Source organism: Meriones unguiculatus, chromosome 17 (genome assembly GCF_030254825.1).
Source record: "Meriones unguiculatus strain TT.TT164.6M chromosome 17, Bangor_MerUng_6.1, whole genome shotgun sequence".
NCBI lineage: Eukaryota > Metazoa > Chordata > Mammalia > Rodentia > Muridae > Meriones > Meriones unguiculatus.
In genome coordinates, this window is record NC_083364.1 from 24878823 (window position 1) to 24894128 (window position 15306).

At 48.3% G+C, this 15306-nt stretch overlaps 2 protein-coding genes across 4 annotated transcripts in view; one reads left to right on the forward strand and one right to left on the reverse strand.

Annotated features, from left to right (window-relative positions):
- Positions 1-5327, forward strand: part of Yeats2 (YEATS domain containing 2) — an 87396-nt gene extending 82069 nt beyond the window's left edge. For all 3 annotated transcript variants that reach the window (XM_021638535.2, XM_021638533.2, XM_021638534.2), the window contains 4 exons: positions 742-968; positions 1646-1720; positions 2487-2560; positions 3740-5327. In XM_021638535.2, the coding sequence (XP_021494210.1) occupies positions 742-968; positions 1646-1720; positions 2487-2560; positions 3740-3845 (482 nt within the window). In that variant the 3' untranslated portion in view covers positions 3846-5327. The remainder of the gene's footprint in view (positions 1-741; positions 969-1645; positions 1721-2486; positions 2561-3739) is intronic.
- Positions 5328-6045: 718 nt separating this feature from the next.
- On the reverse strand, positions 6046-14212 carry Map6d1 (MAP6 domain containing 1). The gene is made up of 3 exons (XM_021638588.2): positions 13602-14212; positions 9608-9725; positions 6046-8973 (listed from the first exon to the last, which is right to left on the reverse strand). The coding sequence occupies exons 1-3, from the start codon at positions 13979-13981 to the stop codon at positions 8896-8898; spliced, it is 576 nt and encodes a 191-aa protein (XP_021494263.1). The 5' UTR covers positions 13982-14212; the 3' UTR covers positions 6046-8895.
- Positions 14213-15306: the final 1094 nt, after the last annotated feature.

The window sequence follows — 15306 nt, forward strand, 5'->3', positions numbered from 1 at the left end:
GTGTGATCACCTCCAAGTTTCACTGGCGCTCTGTGTACACTGTGGCACGTCACCAAAACATGTGGTCATTAAAGCAGGGAGCCAGGATCTGGTGAGCCACCACCATCACAGTGCTCAAAAACTTACTTGTATGTGGCCTGGATCTCATGTGCTCCTTTGTAAAGGTGTGTGTACATGGCTTTATTGTCCTGACACTCTCCCACATACAATCTGTTGTATGTGTAGTTGCCAATGAAATTGTGCTTCTGATCCTCCTGCCTCTTTCTCTCCAAGTGCCACACCTAGTTGCAGTACTGGTAATCAAACCTAGGGCTTCCTGATCCCAGGACCTCCTGCATGCTTGGCAAGAACTCCTACTAACTGATCTACATCCACAACCTGAATAGGAATGACTTTGTGTTCTTCACTGTACATTTCTAAGTTTTTCAGATTAAATTAAAAAAGGGAGAATACTGATTTACTCTCTCAGGAAGTGGGACAGTGGCCTGGTTTTTCAGGACTGGAGTCGACTAGGCACTGTCTCTTTGTTCTTAAAGAGAATTAGAATACATTTGGAATAGAACACCTCTCTGTTTTTCTGCTTCGTGAGGCACTGGTTCTTGTGAGAGATCCATAGACTTTGAATTGAAAGAAAGATCAGCTGTCTGCAGACTCTGTCTTCCTCACACGGGAGTCCTGTAGAGAGTCAGAGCCCTTGTTTGTCCTCACCTCAGCTGTCATGGATTGCTTCCTCTCATTTAGAGTGCTTGTCCTCCTTCTCCACCGCTGACGACCTGTGCCGGAAGCTGGAGGATCTGCAGCAGTTTCAGAAAAGAGAGCCTGAGAACGAGGAAGAAGTGGATGTCCTCAGCCTGTCAGAGCCACTGAAGATGAACATTAAAAAGGAGCAGGAAGAAAAGCAGGAGGAAATGAGATACTACCTGCCGCCAACCCCAGGCTCTGGATTTGTTGGTGACATTACACAGAAGGTAGGAAGCTGTGGTAAGATGGGGTGAAAAGTGTCTAGAATTCCATGTCATAAGCTTAGACACTAATCTGCCCAGGTGGCGTGAGCTTGGCTTCTGTCCTAACTTAGGTGTGCTCCCACAGTCCCATATGAAAAGGTTGTGTGTTGAATGAGCATGGCTGCGAAGCAAAGGGATCTAGACACAGAGGCTGTGTTTCTCAGTTCCTTCCTCATCTGCCTCAGGAGAAGCACTTCTTTTTCATGAGGCATATCAGTATTTCCAGATCATACTCTCAAGTCCCTGCCTCCCCCCAGCCCTCATCCTGTATTGCAGTTGTGGTGCAAACTTCCCTTGTTACCTGGGAGAGAGCTCTCAAACCCTGTGACACTTAGCAGCTCCTTAACATCTGCCTCTGCCAACTGTTCAGGACCCGAGGGCATAGGCAATGTTTGCCCACACTCACGGGGTGGAAAGTGCCCTGGAGTTTTGACTTTAGGCTTTCTAAAGGTTTGCTTGCACTATTCTGAATTCTTCATAAATTCTAACTATGATAAGAGATTTGAGATGAAAACATGATTACATGCTATCCAGGGTGCCTTCTTCCAGCCAGGGAACTGTGTGTGCCAGAGCACTTAATTTGCTTGTGAGTGACTTGCTTCTAATGTTGATGGAACACATGACTTCTTCTGTTCTTCCAGATTGGGATCACTCTGCAGCCTGTGGCACTGCACAGGAACATATATGCCTCAGTAGTAGAAGACATGATTTTAAAGGTAGGTGCCAGGTGGCAGCTGTGACTGAGGCCGGGTAGGTTGGACTCTAGGCCCTTGTGAGTAAGGAACAGAAGGGGAACAGAGAGGATAGCTTTTAAATCTCTTGCCTTATTTAGACTTTAGGTTTCCTTTCTTTTCTGTTTTCCTCCTCCTAGTTAAGCAGACTAAGTCATGTTCCCTCGAAGAGTTGGGGGCTTTGTTATTACGTAACCCAGAGCCTCATGCATGCCAGGCAGGTGGTCTGCCGTGGAGCCCTTTACCTCCCATGGCTGTCAACATCTTTTTAGTGCTATTTCTTATGCTTATTAAGAAGTAGTCTAGTGTGAGAAGTATCTGTGTTCTCATTATAGAGAGAGAAGAAAACAGAGACTTGGGTTTTCCTTGCCTCTCACAACAGAGAAACAGCCACAACTCTCCTGTCCCTGGGCAAGGGGATTGGAAAAGCTACAGCTTTCAGGCCTGGCCTGGTTCTTGCCTCATCAGTTCTTTTCCATTCTGCATCCTTCCAAAAGGAAGGCTTTGGTAGCAGCCCTCACTCAACACTCTGTTTTCCTTAGAAGAAAAAAGTCTGGTTAGTGAAAACCACTCAGTCCAATTTATAATTTCTCTACACCATGTCCTCTAAACAAAAATTCAATTTTTCCTGAGAACTTTGTAATATTGAATTGGCAGTTATTTCAAAAGTTTGAGTAGAGGATGAGGTCAGCTGTATTCTTCCCACTAGTAAGCAGGTGGCTCTTTTGTCAACACCAGTCTTCTATTGTAGGCCACGGAACAGCTGGTGAGTGACATCCTGAGACAGGCACTGGCAGTTGGATACCAGACAGCATCTCCCAACAGGTATGCGTGCTGATAGTGGAGGCTTTGTACTTCAGTTACTCTTGAAGGTGTTTGTTTTACTCATAATTCAATGTAGTAGGAGATAGACTGGCTGTGCTTGGGACATTAGAGCCAGATAAAGTAGACTTGAAGGTCTGTTTTATGTTTCTAAAAGATCCTCTTGGCATGAAAGCCTAAATTATGCCCTCCCAGCCATTATTTCATAGACATGCAGGTCTGTTGTATCACAGGGTAGAGCAGGCAGCAGGTTCTTAAGTTACAGGCAGTAACGGCTGGCGTGGCAGACTCCAGGGACGAGACTGATAGTTACTACCTAAGGTACTTGTCACTGCAGACAGTGCCTTCCTCTTAGGAACTGGGAAACCAAGCTCTGGAAAGGAGTCGTCTCCACTGTCCCAGACCACAGACTCTAGATTCAGACTCCCCCCACAGCTGGAAACCTGGCACTCACTGCCACCTCTTTTCTGAGCATTCATCTCTGAGTGGGATGCACAGTTCCCCAGCCTTAAAAGAGCAGAAGTTCACATCCTTTTTCCCTTTCTTTGCAAAGCAGTATTGTTTTTTCTATTACACTGAAGGTTATCATAAAACCCTATCACTGGAATACAGTACCTGAGGTCACGGGTCCCTAAATGAGAATATTAGGTCAGACAACACAGAGGTCTTCAGGTGGTAAAAAAAAAAAAAAAAAAAAGGGTAATTTCCAGTCCTTGCCTACTTGAAAAGCAGGAGCCGCCATGCTTTTCAGGTTCTTTACTGGAGATGTGACAACCTGAGTGGTTTGAATGAGAGCATGCGACCGCATGCATTGCTGGCAGGACCCCACCTCCCTCCTCAGTTCAGAGATGCAGTCCATATTTTCATGGTGCTTTGAAGCAAACTTAGTCTGCTAAGACATAGGTGCACACCATCCTCTTCTGCTGTCTACTTCCTCTCTTCTCTCTGCTGGCTGATCATTCAGCCAGCATGATGTCCTCATTCCTATGATTCGAGCCCTGGGTAGGACCATAAATAGAGAAGGATTCACGAAAAGTGTGAGAGAGAATGGCCTCAAGCAATTGCCTTCACTTCCATCTGTAATGAATGGTCCCTTTAGTATATGAACTAAATTACTGAATGCATTTGACAAATTATACCTAATTGTACTTTTGGGTTTTTTGTTTGTTTGTTTTGGACTAGGATTCCCAAAGAAATCACAGTGAGTAATATTCACCAGGCCATTTGCAACATTCCTTTTCTGGATTTTCTTACAAACAAACACATGGGGAGACTGAACGAGGATTAGTGAATACAGTGAAGATGGTCCCCGAAAAGCAGGATGGGAAGCTGTGTCTGAAGTATGCAAACTGTGGTGACCCTTGTGTTTGGGGAAAGGTGATTTTCTGGGCATTGGAAGGCCGTGGCTACCAAAGCATTCCTTCCATCTAACTGCGAGTTACACAAGGACGTTGAGTCCTGAGTACAGCCCTTTTAAGACAGTTGTTTCCCAATTTTGGAGGAAAGCTGAATGGACACAGCTTTGTCAGCTTGTACTTCTTTACTCCATCAATGCTCTGCAGGGGTCTTGGCATGAGACAAGGCACATACACAGGGTGCTCCTTCTTTAGGGTGTGCTTGGGGTCACCTGGGGCCCACTTTGCAGAAGGCAGAAATAAGCCTGGCATGCTGGGCTGGGGAACTCCAAGGAACAGAGCGAGCAAGCACCTTTTCTCAGCATAGAAGGGCTGCACTCTTGGCAAGTGTGAGTCAGCTACAGAGGGGATAGCAGGCTGCGCTGAGACTTGATGGGACCCTGATGCCAGTGCTGACAGCCTGTGTCACTGCAGTGTTGAGGGTTCCAGCAGAAGTCAGAAGGCGTCAAGCTTGTGCCCATGTAACCCAGGGAACTACAAAGTTAGTGTAGGCGTCATCCACAAGGTCAGGCCCTTGAGCCATGTGTGGTCCATATGTGGGCTGCAGAAGCTCCTGTACTGCCTCATGTCCAGGAGAGGGAGACAGTCCCGTTGCAAAACTTCCTGGGATTGTCGTCTCAGTGGACTAGAGTCCTCTCCTCGGCCAAAGAGTTTTACCAAGATGAAAAGGGTGGAAACACCTGTGAGTGCCTTACCATGGGCGAGAGCTGCCCTAACCCAGTGTGCCAGTGCCTGGGAGTGGAACACCTCCGTCAGAGGGGCAGACAGGAGGTTGGCAGCGCCAGTACAGACTGTGCAGACACTTAACTGTTGTGGGGGCAAATAAAAAAGCCTTAGCCTCAGCTGCAAACCTGTTTTTATTCTGCTCAAAGGAAACTTGAAATGTCTGATTCAAAGTCAAAGCAACATAAAGCCTGTTCTCCCAGGTCCCATAGATAAATGTGAGTCATGAAATAGAGCAGGGAGGTAGCCGGATAAAATATACCTTTAAATCAGTGCCTGAGAGCTATGGGGACCGAAGGGATCTTTCAAGCAGGCATAGGGCAAGCATGGCTTAATGGTACGTAGTTGGGTATATAAGGCTTAAGAATGTGGTCTATAGACCACACAGCAGATTTATAGGCTCCCACACAGATTTTGTTCAGAAGTGGATGGAAACCTACATGGTAGAGCATCCAAATGCGAGCAGATTCATTTGTTGTGACGAAAACCTAAAGAAATTAATTACTTTTTTGCTAAAGAAATATCAAATGGTTTAACAGACTCTGTGTATGTTAATATTTTAAGTGTTTTTTATCATAATGTGTAAAATAATTGTGTATCATTTTGTCTACAATAAAACTTTTAGTATTTGTGATGGTTTTTCTGAGCTGGAAGCACCACACTTAGATGGGCTCATTGGGATATGCTTGTGAGGTCTTTGTGAGTATAAATTAATATCTCTCCTTCCTTCAGAAGAATATGCAACTGTGCAATATAAAAGGATCACAGTTACTTCAGGTCACACAGAAATAAAAGACACTTCACTTGGTGATCATGGACATAATTATTTCATACAAGCAATTTAGGGTAAAAGAAAATGCATAAATGGGTTCAGTTTCTCAAGAAAGCAGACACTTTGTCTAATAAACTCTTTTATCTGTGCTGAGGTCTGAAAATCATGTCTGTGATGTAGACCTTACACTATCATCTACGATCACAGCTTTTTACAAAGTTATGAAAAAGGTGCAGACATTCCAGGACTAAAGGCTTGGAAATCTGTGGCTTTTGAAGGGATTTTCTGTGAGGAGACATAGTCCACAGAGGTAGCTTGCTGGGAAGCCCTTCACTTGTACAGGGAAAGCCCTGGAGAATAAGGCTAGCTGGGTCAGGTTGGGTGCTGACAGCCCCTTCCTGGGCCTCAGGTGGGTGGCATAATCCATCCAACAGAAGCCTGAAATCCTGAGTTCTGAAAGCCCATGCAGCATGGAGAGTTAAGACTTTCCATGTGAAAGGATGTTGTTTAGTTGGCGTCATACACATACTGGTCACTGTGGTTATGGAATAATTAATATTGATCACTCTTTTCTCTAGTTAACAGATTAAAGTGCTTTATTTTTAAAAACACAATACAAAAATTATTAAATCTTATAGGAATTTTAGCAGTTATGATAAAGTATTTTTAAAAATTAGGACTGGAGAGATGGCTCAGTTGGTGAAGTGCATGCAGTACCTGAGTTCAGTCACCAAAACCCACATGAAAAGGCAGGCATGGTGGTGCATATTTAAAATCCGAGCACTGGAGAGGCAGATAGGCAGATCACTTGAGGTTTGTTATGCAGCCAGCCTAGCCTACTTGGTGAGCTCTGGGCCAGGGAGAAAAGCAAAGGGTACTTGAAAAATACTTGGTTGTCCTCTTTTTCTCTACACATGTACCTGCACATACAGGAACACACAGACCTGTACCCACAAGGAACACATACACATACGTACCTGTATATATAGAAACACACAAACACGTGTACCCTCACAGGGACACATATGTATCTGCACATACTAGGTCACATACATACTCCCTTCTCAGAAATGAACCCTGCTGATCCTCCAGTGCGTTTCTGATCTTTGTGCACATTGTGTATAAGATGGACTCAGGACTAAGACTATGGCTGAGAATTGTCTTGGTTGCTCATGGAGTGACCTGGAATGAGGAGGGACTTTCTAGGAGCAGGTTTTTATCTTTAATGAGGCCTGGTGGGAAGCGCTATGGGGCACATTGCTCAGGTTCTAGATAACCTGTGACCTCTGCTAGGTCACCTTCACTCCATGGCCACTGAAACACCACATTACCAAAAAGGGACAGGTGTGCTGTATGCTAGGCAAAAGCAGCGGGGGCTGGGGTTGCTGGGTATGTGTTACAGTCATTGGCAGATTACAGCTGGAGGCTTTTAGCCAGGACATGCCAGTGGCCACAGCTAAAGAAGCACCTGGAGGAGAGTTAAACAGGAAAGGACAGTTGAGCCATGCTTGGTTGGCTGTACTGTGCTAAGCATTGAATGTTCCTAGTAAGCTAGCAAGGTGTAGGCAGTAGCAGCCTCATTTTCAGGTGCAGAAATGGAAACTCCCATTGTCCCAGCTGGTAAGGAAGCAGCAGTGGCACAGATGGCCCCCTTCCCCAGCTAAGGGTGTAGGAGAGCGGAAATGGGAAGAGGGCATCACCTGCAGCATTGGGTATCTGCAGCCCCCAGCAAGGGTTTGGGGTTCACAAGCTTCAGGGAGGTTAGCATAGTCACACTATATTAAAGTCATTATTGAGAGACCGGATGAATGAGAAAGAAGATACTTCTGTTTATGACTTAAGTTGCAGCAGCACATTTTTGCACTTTAGTCATTGTTAACTCTGCTCACTGCCTACATGTAGGTGCCCAGCAGGCAATCTCTGTCCTCCTAGGAGCACTGAGTATGCAAACTGACAGGATCCTTGGTATATGCATATGGTTTCACTTTTCCCCTCAGAATGACTCAACAGCATTTCCTGGGCTGGCAGGAGGGAGGCTGGGCCTGGTAACATCTCTGAAGGCATGCTGTATGGGAGTTCTGAGCTACCTCTTCTGCCGTGGCTTTGAAACGAGCCCCACCACCAGAACTAGAGGGAGGCACAAGGAAACCCTTACAGTTCTTACCAAACACCATGCCAAACCTTGAAGACAAGTTCTTCCCAGTGTTTGAAGAAGGGTTGTGCAAAGGGGAATGGGCTTGTTCCACACAACCACACTGGCTGCAGTTACGGAGATAAGTTTTTCAAAGACAGGATGAGTTGTCCCCTCCGTGGGGTTGTGAGAAGCTCACCTGAGTTGGGGAGCCAGCAGGCTGAGGGGAAAGGTTCCTGTGGGAGATGCCCTCCAGATATGCGCACAGATCTTCGTGGGTGTGTATGGTTGTCCTTGCTAGTGCTTGTATGGAGAGGAGATGACTGAAGTTAGTAAAAACACAGGTCAGCTTTAGAAACATGGGGAGAACACCATTTGTGCTTTCAGCATTTCACTCATCCTAGGAATTGTTTCCTTGAAACATGATCGTCTTGGCTATCAAGAAATTACATTTGAAATTGAAAACATGTGGACAATCTCCCTGGAGATATATCACCATCATGAAAGTTGTGTGCAGATGAGTATATTTAAAAAAAAAACAAAAAAAAAAAACACTAAGGTGGTGTTGTTTTGAAAAAGGGTCTCTTGTAGCCCTGGCTTTCCTGAAACTTGCAATGTCAACCAGGCAGGCATCGACTTCACAGAGATCCTCCTGCCTCTGCCTCTCAAGTGCTGGGACTAAAGACTTCATTCCTAGTATTCTAAGATTTCTTTCTTCTCCTTTTCCTCCTCCTCTCTTACTCCTTTCTTTCTTTGTGTAGTTTGAGACAAGGTTTCTCTGTGTAGCTGTAGCTGTCCTAGAACAGCCTTGTAGACCAGACTGGGCTCACATTCTGCCTCCACAGGGATTAAAGGCGTGCACCACCACTGCCAGGCTAAGATTTCTTAACAGGAAGCATGTGGGCCCTCTGCAGGAAATTACACTGCCTGTGACTACCATAGGTCATAAAAGAAAAATAACATGCATCTTGGAAAACGATCCAAAGTTTGTAACTGGCCTACCAAGGACTTGATATATGCATACTTCTCCACCCAGAGTAGTTTGGGTCACAGCTTAATTAATGCTCAGATTTAAAAACTGAAAGATGCCAAATGCCAGTTTAGAAGATAGCAGAGTCTCCCTCTCCGATACTGCTGGAAGAAGGTGGGGGAGGCTGAGTACAGCTGCTGGTGTCCGGTCCCCCTGCCTCCGCACCACACCATGCCCAGAGCCAGCAGCCATGCTGCTCCAGTCTGCAAACAACCGAGCCTGGTAGGTCTGACACTGCTCAGCTTTCCCAGCCATGGCTTCGGCTGGTCATACGTTGAGAGTACGGGGAGCAGATGTCTGAAAGATGGCTGAGGGATTAGGCGTGAATTTCCTCACCTCTGGAACCTGAAAAAGGAAGTGTGGCCATGTCAGTGGGCTTTTTCCTCAACTTGTCTAACTCCTGGCTCTGAGAAAAGAATTCCTTGTCTTTTAACAAGAGTTGATGGTGGAAGTTAGCGAAGCGGCTACATCACTACTATGGTAGGTCATGGGTAACGTGAGCCTAATCTGCTCCCGTTTGCCCTTGGCTGGGATGAAGCTACTAACTAGCCATGCAGTGCTGGGAAGGAACCCAGAGCCTCACATGGCATGCCCTTGCTGTACCACAGAGCTCTGCCAAAGTCACTTTGGTTTTAGGACAGAGCTGTACTGAGGATGGCACTCACTCAGGGCTCTGTGTATACTGGACATACAGTCTACTGCTGAGCCACACTCCTGCCCTTTAAAGTCATAAGCCCTAGTAGTAGTCAGGGGACACGCTGGGGTTTAAGAGATCGATAGACACTGCTCATTAGGGCAGTGCCAGAGAAGCCACCTAGCCAACAGCAAAGTAGCTTTTCTGTTGTTAGATACATTGGGTTGGACACTGCTGTCCTTAATTATCATTTCCTGCCACCAAAATCTCACTCCTAAACCCCTGCCTTGGAGAACGGGTGTTTGTCCCCAGCCCTCCCACTCCCACCTTCCGCCTCAGGCTGACCTGGAAGCTGGCCCCAGGGCTGGGCTCCCATCCAGAGCTGTGAGTTGTGATTACTCTGGCTGGCCTGGCCTTTGTGGATCTTGAAGGCTTCACTCCAGTCCAAGCTTGGAATTCCTGTCTGCAACAGAATGCAATCACAACCTTGTACAGGTTCAGTCATTCCCTGGGCCCCAGCTTCTTAAAAGACCAAGCCCTGTTCAGTGCTGGTATGCTTTAGTTGCTAATGGTCCCTTATCCTGCACAAGCAGGACCAGAAGCACCAGCTGCTCCGAGCAGATGGGCCAGCTCAGGAAGGGCTCAGCCTGCCCTTCCATTCTGAATGGTCCATCAAGCAGTAGCAGGAAATACTCATGCAAGCACCTGGCACACACCTGCCTCAGGGACAGATAAAGCTCCACTGCTCAAAGCCCTCCTGAGACCCAAGGCTGCCCTGGATGCCAGGCCACTGAGGAGGGGGTCCAAAGCCAGTGAAGGCTGTTGCCTCATTCACACCCACTTAGGTGCAGGGGGAACGGCAGCATAGATGATGACCAGCACAGCAACAGCACATCAGTTTACAACTTGGAAGAAAGAGAAGGCTCAGGACCCACGTGGTAGATGGAAAGAACCAACTCCCACATGTCTTGGCCTTCACATGTGTGTTGTGGTGTGTGCACATGCATGTACATACAACAAATGTAAGAAAAAAAAATACTGAAGGTAAATAACAGGGTTGGATGGCTGACTTCAGTGTCCCTAGTAGATGGTAAATTCAGGAAGGCAGTTCCCTCGTGACCATAGGCACAGGGCTCAGCTGGCCAGGGCCAGTGCCTGCCTGTGCTAGGCCCTCTGCTTCACTGGCCCAGCCTATGCCCTGAAATCAACAAAGGAGTCTTTTCTTGGCAGCATCGGAGCTGAGCCTCACTGGGCAGGCAGATGGCGTGAGCAAGAGGAGCTGGTGTCTGCTGTGGTCAACACTCAGAGTCGTGGGTGTAAGGAAGAGCTGAGCCAGGGCCTGTCAGCTTATTTTTGCTTTGGAGGACTAGCTATCTCATCTGCTGTTCTCTTTCTCCTGGGAAGGCGGGACCTCCCCCTGAGCATGCCCTTCTGTCACCACCTATCCCTGAGGTGTGTACCAGGCAGCCTAAGCCAGCTGCCCTGAGGGGGCTGCAGGAAATTCAAGACAGGAAGAATCTAGAACAGTCCCTAGATTGGTCGCAGGAGAGATTGGTTCCAGGAGGTTATAGAATAGAGAAGGGACATGAGAGATGGAGTTATCAGAACCCTGACTACTCATGGAGGACTCTTGGCTTATGCCAAGATTAAGAAAAATATTAAAAAGGGCTGCACTATGCACCTTAAAAAGCATCAGCTACTTTTTTTTTTCCATTTCTTTTGAAACAAGGCTTCGGTATGTAACCTTGGCTGGCCTGGCCTGGAACTTGCTATGCAGACCAAAGCTGGCCTTGAACTCCTTGAACTCCACCTACCTCTGCCTCCCAAGTGCTGGGATTAAAGATGTGCAGCACCACACCCTGGTCCCTCCCTCCCCAACCCCTACCCCTACCCCCATCCCCCAACACACACTTTTTTCATGGACCTGACCAGCCTGGAAAGAACTATGGAAGCAATGTTCTAAGAAGAACTTGCCAAGGTGAGACCTCTAAGCCATCTATACAAAGATCCTATGCCCATTTGGGCCAGACAAATAAGGCAGATCAGTCTTTCCATGGAGACCAGAAGCCAAAGTTAACATGGCAAGATGGAGGCATAGGGACTCCATGGCACTCATGGTCAGAAGTGGCCACAGACATGCTCTGCTATCTTTAGGGTCCCTAGATTTGTTTTCTGAGTGCCTATAGAAATTTGCTTAGATGAAGTAGGAAGGCAGGATGGGATTACTCCAGCCTAGTCTTGGAGAGGACCACCTCTGAGGGTCCCAGGAGCCAGACAATTTGGTGCTTGGTAAGGCCAGTAGTGCTCCTGGGCTGGGCTGGGGGTGAACAAGGACTGGCAGCCAGGCTTTTGGTGTTCCAGCTCTCCAGGACAGGAAAACGTTCTAAACTCTCCATTTACGCATGGAAAGACAAGCCCCCATCTGTCTGTGCTTTTCCACTGCTGGCTTCAATACTCAGTTTGAAGTTTGGCTCCAAGGAGGAGGCCAAAGACAAGCTGTCTAATGAGAGCCTGCGGGGACTACCGCATCAGTGCCTGAGACCCACTTCGTTCAGTGGTGTTCAGAGCCAGGAGTTTTGAACCACTAGCTCAATTCCTCCTCTGCAGAGGGATGGCAATAACAGGCTTCGGGAGTGGATCCATGCGTGCTAAGTGGAGAGCAATCACCAGCACCTTACCATCAACATCTTGGGGGGCCCTGCAGGACATAGAGTGGCTAAGAGCTCCTCATAACTAGCTGTGAATTTTCTGGAATGTGCCCCATGAAGAGGGGCTCACACCAACACCACCAAGCTGGTGCGTGTTTATGAAGGATAACTTCCTTTCTTTCTCTGCAAGCCCCACCAATTGTTTGACCACTAGACTCTCAAGCCATTGCAAGGTGCAGCACACCCAGGACCACCGGAAGGACCACAAACTTGCAGACCTCTCCTGTTGGGGATTCGGGTTCCCCGACATTGGCAGTCAAGGTAGGGGCTTGAGGACAGAAGGCCCTGCCTGCTGTGTTCAACTATAAACAGCTCGAGAGAGCACAAGGCCTATCCCGCACCACACACCCCATTAAGTAGGTTAAAGAGCACGGCCTTAAGGAGGAACTTGTCCTGCACTTTGCTTCTTGAAATGTATACGCCATTCTGTGCCTGCAGAGCTTCAAAGTACCTCATGCTATGACAATCCCTTAACTAGTGTATCCCAGTATCAGGACAGGGGTCTGTGACCATCTGCACAATGTCCCCACGTACTACTTTTTTATGTTTTTTATTTGTAATTGTGTGTGTGTGCGTGCGCGTCTGTCTGAGTGTGGATAGGTGCACTGAGTGTGGGTGGCCCAGAGGCCAGAGGTGTCAGATCTCCTTGAAGCTGGAGTTACAGGTGATGGTGAGATGCCTGCTGTGTGCTGGAGCTGAACCCCTGGACCCAGAAAGAGCAGTGTGCTGTTAATCAGGAAGCCACCTCAGCCCCGTGTACCTTTTAGTCCTGGAGTGCTTTAAATAATCCCAAACTAGGGATCCCAAGTGAGACAAAAAAAAAAAAAAAAAAAAGAAAGAAAAGAAAAAGAAAAAAAGATATATAGCTGCTGTATGCCTAAAGAAAGGCACAGTAAGTAACATTCAAAACATCTACCAATGGTCAAATACCTGGTTAAAAAATAAAAAATGTGTGCAAAAAATTTGACTCAGAGGGTGACACAAACCTGACAATCTAATTGGATCCCTAGTTGTCCTCTGACCTGTGCTTGCCTCCCCTCTCCCCCCCACACACACACCATATATAGCATCATGCAGGAATCTGATAGTGTGTGCATTCATTGTACATTAAGAAGTAGGAAGATCCATCTGTTGGCATGAGGGTGTAAGGCTGTATTTGTTATTTTTGTCATTTCTAATTTTCTCACTAGGAGCATGCATTACTCTTCTCAGTAGAAAGAGGATGCAGGAAGTCCTCAGCTGTCCAAAGCTGCAATGATATCTTGATCAGAGCCAGCACTGACCCTGGGCACTGGGGTTGAGGGGGGCTGTGCACAGCACTCTGTGGTAACCCCAGAGAAGTTAAAAGGGAGCAATCTGAGAGGGAAGGAAAAAAGAACAAGGGGAGAGGGAGCTCCCTCGTGAGGTGAGCATTCACCCTGGATCCCAGGGTAGGGAGCAGCCTGGAAGGTGCCTGCAGTGTCCGGAGACCAAAGTGATATCCCCAAGGCTCCCCTGCTACACTCCAGATCCTGCAGTATCCACGCTCCGTACCCTCCCCGCCCCCACACCGCTTTGGAACTCAATTTCCTCCCACCGCAGGCAGGTAGGTCGAGATCCCAAGCTTTCCTCTGCTGCAACCAGTTACCCACCTATAAGACGTGGTCACTACAGCAGCTGAGTCCGCGTCACCGATGGGCAGCACGTACACGGTCCGGGAGTGGGGCACGGAGGACTGGCCCCTACGGCCGCCGCGCCCGGACACGCGCTCCTGAGCCGCATCCCGGTGCCCCGCGCGCGCGGTCCCCAGGCCGAAGTCGCGCTGGTACTGGGTGAGCGGCACTGCGCGGCTGGGCTCCCGAGCGCCCGCGACTGACGGGCTCCCACGCAAGGCGGTGCAGTCGGCGCTGGGCCCCTCGCTCTCGGGGTCCGAGCAGCTGTGCAGAGTCAGCGGCACCGCTACATCCGAGCGGTCCAGCTGGTTCCAGCGCCGGGCCAGGCAGCACAGCCGGCTGATGCAGGGCCACGCCATGCCGCTCGGCCGCGCGCCCGCTCCGCGCGCGCCCGCCCGCTGCCCACGCACAGCCCGCCGCCCTGCTACCGCGGCCTCCGAGCAGCCTTAAACCGCCTGGAGCCTTTCGTGGTTGAACCCAAAGTTCCTCGAATGTGATCTCATCAAAATCAGACCTGGACTTCAGAGAGGGCTAGGCCGGTGGGAGGCATTCCCCAGCTGTCACTGCCTGCAGCTGGGCGCCGGTGACCGGGCCCGAGGATTCTGTTGGGGCTTGTGGACACAGGTGGCTGCAGAACAGAGCTAAGCCGTGCCAAGGGGACTCCGCGGTCACCCAGGGTGGAAGTGGATGGGGGTAACAAGCAAGGCGGGGGGGGCTTGCGGCCATTCTTCCCAAAAAACACATTTGAGTCAGTCCATGAATCACCATTTGCGTTTTACTGTGCTATATTAAAGGAGCGACAACCAACCCGGCTTTCCTTAAGAACTATCATTAGCTTCCAGTTGGCCTTTCCGACACAGAGGGGCTAGCGCCTCAGAAGGGCTCTTGGTATGGAAGCATGGCAGGGTAGGCGCTTTAAGTGAAAAGACAGAAATCACATCCTACCAGGTGCAGGATGAGCGGGGGTTTTTTTTGGGGGGGGTGGGGTGGGGTGGGAGGGGCAGTTGCTTTATTTGGTTTTGTATGATACCCTGTTGCACTGCAGGGAAGGAGTGCCCCTTTAATTCTATAACGTCGTTTTTCTGGAGGACGCTGTTATATGCATCCAAGATACTTTCCCACTAGGGAAAGAGGAATTTTTTTTTTCTTTCAGAAGACAAAATACTGTTACAAGGTGGATGAGAGGAGTCTGGAAAGGAGGAAGTGTACTGTCACGGTAATGTAACGTTTACACCATGTCAGTAATACTGTTTCATGGCCAGTGAGACGGCTCAGTGGGTAAAGGCACATCCCTCCAAGCCTGGTGTCCCGAGTTCAATCACATGATAGGAGGAGTCCTGACACCCCCACATTGTCCCGTCACCTCTGGGTGCGTTATGCTACATACCCCTACACACAAAGGCAAGTTAAACAGCCAAATGCAATAAAACATTTTACACTTGTTTATTTCATCTGCCCACATCTGATTCCCACCCTCGTTCCCTTCCCCACACCCTCTCCCCCCCCAGTTTCCTCTCTTCATCCACATCCGTATTTCCCCTTCTGAGAATCAAGCATCCTCCCTTTGACTCTCCTTGTTAGCTTCTTTTTCCTCTGTTTTCTAAAACTTACCGTTTTTCCAAAATATTTTTCATCTGATCAGCAGTAAAATTTTTACTGAGTCTATTTCTTTGCTTTAAAAAAA